Raw genomic sequence first — 8870 nt, forward strand, 5'->3', positions numbered from 1 at the left:
AGAATTTAGGAAGAAGTATAAGATGCTTGAATTTCGAAGTAGAAAATATACCTAGAAAATGTTACAAGCCTTAAGTTCATATAATACACTTACTTATATATTATGCAGTGTTTAATAGTAGCAATAGTTAATTCTAAAGTTTGTAAATTTACCTTTATATGAAAACAAGTTATTATAATATGTTAGAAATGTTGTGAATTTAATTATGTTCTGACTCATGATGCTGAGCATTGAGGTTGGTTGGATTTGTGAGAACCATAAAAATGGATATATATCAAATTTTAGGAGAGGTTATGTCCATTTTTTTTAAATAACTTAAATATTGAATGATTTAAACTCTTTAATTGAATTAAATAAATTACTGTGTTAGACATTATAATATTATATGTACAACATTACATATATAGTATGAATGCAAGTATCAAAACAGGTTAATATATTCTGCTAGAAAATTTGTAAATTTAATTGTGCTTTGACTGATGCTGTGAATTAAGGTTGGTTGGATTTGTGGAAACCATAAAGGTGGATATATGTCAAATTTTAGGGGAGATTATGTCATTTTTTTTTAAAATAATCTAAATATTGAATTATTTGTGTAGTATATATGCTGATTATTGTTAATAGTATATTCTCTTTACAGACAGGAAGATAGGTAGCAGAAGTAGATCGAGTGAATCTCGTGGTCGTGCTAGAGGGAGGGCTTCCACCGAATCTCCAAGGACTATTTAGTCATCGCTCTCTACCCTGACTATCCCGTCGACCCATGTGACGTCACAGGCTGGTCTAGCGAACCAGCAGTTCATCATGGTCCCAAATTCGAACCGTCATCATTTTGAAAATGTCAAAAACAGAGACTTAAAACCATCTTAAAGTTTGAGAAGTCAACTTTATGAAGTTGATATAATTATAAAACCACCATAAAAAAAACAAAGTTGGATTGGTCTAGTGGTTAGCTAGCTAGTCCGTTTAAGTTAATGTCGGGAATTCGAATTCTGCCTTGTGCATGCAGCAATTCATTGGCCAGCGACAAATCCTTAAATGGAGCTCAGTATCACGGCGGATTAATTATTGGCTTGCCGAATTGGGGGATACCGTGAAAAACCAAAAAAATAAAAAATAAAACCACCGTAAATGATTCTGCCGCAATAACTCAAAAATAAAATAAAAAAATCAATCATTACTCAAATCCTACATATTCTTCGGATAAGAAATCAATGATGGCATTTTTTTTTCCTCCTCGGTTCAGGTCTTCAAAAAAGCATTCCTCGTAGAATTGTTCATCAGAAGAAGAACGAAAGTTTTACTGAAATTGATCCTCATCAGAAATCAATTTCAGCAGTTAATGGCATAGAGTGAATCAATTAATTTGTGAAAATCTTTCTCAGTAAAAAGTATAACAAGATATCAACTAAAAATTATAAAAGGAAAATTCTAAAAAGAGTTACAGTTACCTATTGATAGATAATAGAATTAATTTCAGTAAAAAGTTTCCTTAAAACTTAAAAAGAGAGTGCATAATAATACTGTGTTACTTAAGTGGAAGTTATCATGTTTTGATTACAACTTGATATCGCTTATACATTAGATATATTTAGCCAACATCAACTTTGAATTACAAAACTAAACACATGATTGATGGTCTCAAATAGAAGATTATTATATTGAAATAATAAATATACCCAAAATTCAATTTATTATGTGTCATAATTTTTTGTTATCATATATAATTATATATTATTCAATTAAAGAATTAATATAATTATAAAATTCAAAATTTTTTATGCTCAAATACTTCTGCTTTGGTTCTTAATATACGAAAGAAAGCACGAAGAGTCCGAATCATTGGTGATAGACCGTTCTTCAGCATGGCATCAAAGACTTCTTTAGTTTCATCCATTTCGCAGGCTTTGCAGAAAGGTTTCATGAGGGAGTTGTAAGTAACAGGCTAACAGAATTTGGAGTAACATTGTTAGCATCCATTGTTCTAATGAGATTGATAGCTATAGCTCAAATAGCATAATCTCTTCATACTTATTTAAGAGATTGTGGGTTTGGGTCTTTGGTAAAATAAAAAAAAAAAAAAAAAGAGACTGACAGCTTCTTTCACATGCCTAATTAACCCCTCAAGTAATATCACATATCTAGGAGGCTTCTTACAAAATAAGAGGTTGATTCCGAGAGATATTAGCATATTATTTTGTATATGAAAGATTCATTACAATCCTACTCAAAACTTGCATCCCAGCTGATATAGTTTAAGCAATCAATGAATTCACTTCCAACGGGACTCATCATGGCTTGTGTCTTGTGATATGAAATAAGGCACCATTTTGATATCTGGTAGACACCCACCACAGGTACTATAGAAACGAATGAAAAAAAATTGACATTCACCAATCAAAAGTGGATAAAATGCTATGTTGCTCAGCCAGAAGTATCGAGAAAGTTTTAAACATCATACCAAATTAACGAGTCTGTGCCATTGTGGTTTGTATCAATTAGCGATTTAATTGTATGAGTAAAACAACGATGAGTTATCTGATACTCCAGTACTCCACTGGCTGGCATGCTTAACCTTTGCTAAAGCTCAACAACCCAAAGAGAGAAAGGAAAGGATTGACTATTACCACGGATACAATCATTTATAGAACAAAAATGAAATGGTATAAGTATCACCATTTAGTTCATCTCTTAAAAACAACATATATCTAGATGCACTAATGAATCGAATGAATCTTCCAAGGCCATAAATCAGGTGGTATAATCTGAATTAATTACATGTGAAAAATTAATGAAGCTAACCTTCTCCCATTATTCCCGAAATGTCGACACAATTCATATTCATATCCAATGTCAATTCAGCCTGAAAGCAATTTCTGATCATAATTGATGGCGGTATTTTGGCTCAAAAACGTTCATATAAAACTCGTGCCCCAACAATTTAGACGATATACGTATCAGTTACGTAGATGATACAGCTTCTATGGCACTGCCTAGGGGCCATGCTGCCTCAACAAGGGCATCATTATATTTTACTTTCTTCACCAATGTAATCTCTTGCCATGGATAGATACCTGCCAACAAATGGAAGAAATCAGTGCAGGAAGAAAACACTGTTACTCAGACTTCGCACGAATACCATTCTCATGCACAACTATACTAGCATCTGAATAAAACCTACCAAATCCATCAACAAGCAATGTATATTGGTATACAAGATCCATGCAAATGTATGGAAGGTTTCCATCCTCCGTATGTGGATAACTGGATTTGGCATCCTCAAGTTTTGTTTGACAAGCTTTCTTAGCTGCATCCTCAAAATCTGCTGGGCGAACTATTGCAACAGGTGAGTTTGAGTCAGCAATACCAGCCTGTGAATGAATAGCATGATTAGAATGGCCATACAGGAGGCATTAGAAATGACGACTATCAGCAATTGCTCCAAGGTTGGATAACATGATAAAATACCTCAGCTGCGCGATCAAAGAAAAACGAGGCAACAAAAAGGTTCTTTTGTCCATCCCCACCTCCACCATTCCATATCCCACCAAAAGTGCACTTCATATGAGTACATGTTGACTCATTAACTTTGAGAGCCTTAAGAGCTATGCCTTTGCATTCATTTAAGCTTGCACCAGAAGGGGAAGATGAGGCCCTAATTGATTTTCCCCCATAATTATATGATCCTAAGAAGAATTGAAAACATTTACTTGTTATCAAAATTATAAGGTGCAAAGGGAAAATATATACATATGACAATAATATGAACAAAAACTGACTTCAAGAGCTTCTTGTCCCTATTCGGTTAAAATTAAAAGAAAAAGGGGCATCAAAACAAACACTAAGCATACAAAAATTAGAAGCTATATTTACCATCGAAGCCAGCTAAGATGCAAGGGTTTTCTGCATCATCAGACACCTTTAAAATCTCTGCACGGGCTGCTAGTAAACCATAGTGCAAATAACTGAAACATTATAAAATATATTAGCCTTGGAGCATGGTACTCATGGAAAACTTATATATCTGAATATATATCATGATAAAGACCAAAAAGTGGAAGTATTCAGGTCCAAAAGTTAATGCTCCTAGAAGCTGTAGAAGATAACATCTCAAAATAGCATATCAAGAGTAAGTAGAAACCTGTGAACATAGAGGTAGTATTTCCTTCCCCTCAAGAACATCTCCTTAACATATGGGTCCTCTCCTTCCAATACTTTAGGAGCCATGGCAGCATCCGTCTCTGAAATGGCATATGCCATTTGAACAGATCCACCCCCAAGATCAACTACACCAACAGTCTTTGAATAATCTTTTCCTACATTTCCCAATAAATAGTTGATAGTCACCTAAAATAAAAACAGGACCAGGTCAGATCAATAAATTACTGAATCTTCTCTTAGAAGGGATAGAATATACAATATCCTAATTCCCTCAAAGCTGCAACTCAAAATTTTGTACCCAACAACCGAAATATTGTAGTAATTTGGTCTTTCTGTTATTTTAAACAAATCTATTTTCTAAATTTTGGAGATCTAAAATAAATAATAATTTCCTGATGCCACACTCTCACGCATACACTGCTAGGGGCTTGGGTATTATGGGATGGCCGAAGTCCTACATCAAGTAGTATGGGATGCTTGATGTTATATTTAAAAAGAGTGGTTCTTCCCCTTTAGTAGCTAACTTTTAAGGTGTAGCTTCCCACTTTCCATAGGTACTTTACAATGGCATCAGAGCCTTGGTTGTCGGCGTCATAGAAAGGGCTACCCATAGGCTGGATTAAGGTGAATACCGAATACTAATAGCTAGTAGCAAAGTGGCTACCACTTGACCAGTGTAGATAGAGTGAAGACGCTGTAGAACTCGGCTTTCCAAGGGCGGTGTATTGTTAGGGACTTGGGTATTATAGAGTGCCCAAAGTCCTATATCGGTTGGTATGAGATGCTTGATGTTGTATTTAAACAGAGTAGTCCTTCCCCCTTAATAGCTAGTTTTTAAGTTGTGTTGTTGCCTACTTTCTTTAGGTACTTAACAATGTAAGAACCTGGCATCTAGAGTAAGTAGAAGAATGAAGCAGTAATAAAAGGGCAAGGAAGATGGAGTTCATCAATGAGATATCACCCAATTTCCTAGTATTTGTTTATATTATTTACTAAAAAGGTGTAAGAAAGTATCACGTATTCAAGAGATCTGATTCTCTCCTAGCCTCTGATCCCATCGCTTCTTTCTTTTTTTAACCCCTTCCCACTACTTCCCCATAGTCCTTTATAGTTCTCACCTCTCTCTCTCATAACAGAACGCTCACCCTCACTCACTTCCCAACTAGGCTAGTTACCAACCCACACAATTACAATTAGGTCCTTAATTTCTAATTGGCTCGGTACATAACTCACACATTTACACATAAACATATAACCAACCTACATGGTTGGCAGGATCAAAAGTTATCAAAAGGTTAGATGATCACTTAAAATGCTCACATGAGGTTTTGTTCTAGTCTAGATCATTAATGCAAGAGAATCATATTAAATCATATCAGTCTTATATAAAACAACTCTCATTTAAACCAGCCCTCTCAATTGGATTTTACAATTGAGTTCCAATTGAGAGGATCCATTCCCTTCTCTTTCTCTTACTTTCTTTAATAAAAAAAAATAAAAATCACACCCTACAAAAATAGTGAGGGATCTTCAACGTTGGCTGATTGCTAGAGTAATAATTAGGAAACTTGAATTAATATGAACACTATATTAATTCAGATTGAATAGTTTTTAATAACTAAAATATTAAATTACACTTAAAGAAAATATATGAAAATTGATGCTGCAAATCAACAGATAATAGTTAAATTACAAAATCAATTTTACCTGGAAAAATCTTATTATACATACATCAGTCGTTAGCAAAATATTAATAGGCTTTAAAACATTTTGGATCAATAAGAAAACGGTTAACAAAGCGTTCACTAATTCAAGAGAATATGGAGCAGGTAAAACTCAAGTTAAAGCTACAGAGGAAAATCATAAAGTCACAGAAAGGTGATGCAATTACAATCCAAAGTACAAAGTGCATGCATTAAGATTACTCACAAGCCAGACATTTTCAACAAGGACTGCATGTCAAAATAAATAAGAATTCCATCATACAAATAGGATGGATAAAATTATGAAAAGTTCCTACACGGAACAGGAGATCAAAATGAATTAGGAAGAATGAAACTCTCTAGAGCAAGCATAGAAGCAGGTTATTCTACTTCTGCATGTTAAGAGAATATTTTCAAGCGCATATTCCATGGAAGAGCTAGTAATATATGTAAACCAGCAAACTTTTTAACCCATTCTTCAACTAACAAAAAATATTTTCTCATTAAGCAGAATGGCATTAATAGATAATAATTCAAGCTTCACTAAATTACCCAAAAATCGTAGAGCGAGTAACACTCCACACCCATATTTTCATTTTCCCCGAGGCAATGAGTAATAGATGCAATCACAATCCATTGGAATTTGGATGCAAAATTGGAGCTGTCAAAACAGGTCTGGCTCAAGTTTTATGCACTACACAAACTCAGAAACAAATCATGTTGTGAAAGTTGCCATATCAGTTTTTTAAACCAAGCAAAGATGGGAATGTAGACAATAGCTTTTGGCCTAGCATACATTAAAAACACACTAGTGATCCGCATGTTTGTTTAATGTTTCAATTTCGGCCTGCAGGTTTTTCAAAAGATGCAATGTAGTTGGTTTAAGTTGTAAACATGCTCCCCATCATGATAGTAGATACCGGGGCATGTTTGTTAAAAGGTTGCTTCAACTAGGATAGGACTACCAAGCTAGCCACTGCCAGTGGCGGAGATCCCCCCAAATCTCAAATTTTCTTTATAAATGATACATAAATTTTAATTTAATCCCCTGTAAAATATTTATTATAGAAAAAATGCACTAACTCGAACTGTAATAGTATCGATTGTACATCTGACTGCTATTTCATTATAGACTGAATCAGCAATTAAACTGGACTGCCAATGAACTGAAGTATAGTAATTCTGAAACATTTCATTCTTTTTGGAGAATTCACATCCTATAGGCTTGCTTGTTTTATGGTTGGAAATGGACAAAGTTTGACCAGGAGGCATTTGGATCTTGTTTCCCCAACCACTAGCAATTAAACCCTGTTGTATAGAATTCAAATCCCACAACCACCACAACAATCACCATCAGGTAAATCAAGGGATAATTTTAGTAATATGCTCTATGACCTACATAAGTAATAGAAAGCCGATGCTCCTCTAGTCCCTAACCTGGTCTCAGATTTATAAATCGAATCTATGTCAATGAAAAGCTTGACAATCCTCCTCTATTCAGGATACATAATGGTACAAACAAGATTAAGTTTACAAGTCATACCCATTGAAAAGCACCTTCTTGATTTCCATCCAACACTGTAACCGCATCGGCCTCAGATTTCAAGCTGCTTCTTTGTTTAAGCAAGTCCCTCACCTTAAATCAATGAAATTCAGATCAATAAGAAGGTTCGGTTAACTGCTTAAATAATTCAACATGAGAGGGACACAGCAATAATCACCGCTTGCAAGATCCTATCAGATGCATCTCCTTCCAAAGCCCTCAAACCAGCAGTTGCCTGCATTATCAAACAAATCCAAATTCAAGTCTTCTTCAGAAAACTCATGCAAAATTAACACACAAAATATAGTAGTAAAAGGAAGACACTCACCCCAACTCGCACTGGTGTTTTGGATCGCAATTCCCTTGGAACTACACTCTCCGCCTTATCCAAAAGCGAGACCAGAGATTCCGCTGCCTGCTGCGGATTCTGAGCGTACGCGCTCAAGCCGGGTTTAATCTGCAAAAATACACAAAATCAAACACTATTAAGTTAAACGATAAAAAAAGAAAACTGCAAGATCTAAAGCCGCAAACAGATCAGCGATTTAATTTTGACCTGAATGAAGAGCTCGAGATCTTTTCCAATGTGGACGAGATCCATGTTTTGATCGAAGTGAAAGACGTGGACGCGGCTGCCGGAGCTGCCGGCGTCAAAGATCACGGCATAGGATCCGCCGGGATTCTTCTCCGGCGAAATCTTCCGGTTGACGAGGGTGAACTCTGCGACGGACTCATTGGACGAAGAAGAAGGCATCATGTAGAGAACGAAGGTGATGAGGATAAGCGGGATCGACACCACGAGCAGCGTTGCTCGGAACCGGTAGATCTTGTCGGCGAGGGACTCCTGGCGGCCGGGGCGCTTCAGCATTTTTCCGGAATGCTCGAATTCCGACGAGTTGTGGTCCGCGGCGTGTGACGGAGGTGAGTTCCCGCTGGACTGTCCGTCGAAGAGCTCGGCGGAGGACGGCGATCGATAACGGATCTGACCGTTGGCGGCGGCGACTGGCGGAGCCTTCAACTGCTTGGAATCTTGTAGCGGCTCCAGCTCTGTTCCTTGGGGTTTTCAACTGTTATTGCTATAATTTAATACGACAACGACGACAACAATGACGGAGATCGCGAAACGACGGCGGGGATTGTGAAAACGGCGTGTCACAGTGATCCGTCGTATTAAACGACGGAGACGGGGATTAAACGACGCAAAATGCACGTTTCGGTTGGCACTGAAAATAAACGATTTCGATTTTGTGCTTTAAGTGCGCGCGCGTGTGTCTCTCTCTCTCTAACACTGTGTGTATTGTGAGAGAAACGTTTGTGTAATTGTGGCAGTGTCTGTGTATGTGTTGCGGGAAAAATGGTTAAATAGTGTATGTAACTGTAAGTTGGAAGCCCACCGAGTCGGACTCGGTGTCGGAGGAAGGGATAAAGCGAGTTGTTTGATATTCTGTTCTGCTCTGAATCTT

General features: G+C 36.6%; 1 protein-coding gene and 1 non-coding gene across 2 annotated transcripts; both read right to left on the reverse strand.

The window, feature by feature from the left end:
- Positions 1 to 1231: 1231 nt before the first annotated feature.
- Positions 1232 to 1327, reverse strand: LOC130938669 (small nucleolar RNA Z159/U59). The gene has a single exon (XR_009069826.1). It is a non-coding gene; the product is annotated as a small nucleolar RNA Z159/U59 (small nucleolar RNA).
- Positions 1328 to 2603: 1276 nt separating this feature from the next.
- LOC130935461 (apyrase 2-like) lies at positions 2604 to 8870 on the reverse strand. The gene is made up of 9 exons (XM_057865217.1): positions 7964 to 8870; positions 7736 to 7864; positions 7586 to 7642; positions 7408 to 7500; positions 4142 to 4347; positions 3874 to 3965; positions 3469 to 3686; positions 3182 to 3371; positions 2604 to 3074 (listed from the first exon to the last, which is right to left on the reverse strand). Exons 1-9 carry the CDS (start codon positions 8273 to 8275, stop codon positions 2962 to 2964), a joined length of 1410 nt encoding a protein of 469 aa, XP_057721200.1. The 5' UTR covers positions 8276 to 8870; the 3' UTR covers positions 2604 to 2961.

This window comes from Arachis stenosperma, chromosome 6 (genome assembly GCF_014773155.1).
Source record: "Arachis stenosperma cultivar V10309 chromosome 6, arast.V10309.gnm1.PFL2, whole genome shotgun sequence".
Lineage (NCBI taxonomy): Eukaryota > Viridiplantae > Streptophyta > Magnoliopsida > Fabales > Fabaceae > Arachis > Arachis stenosperma.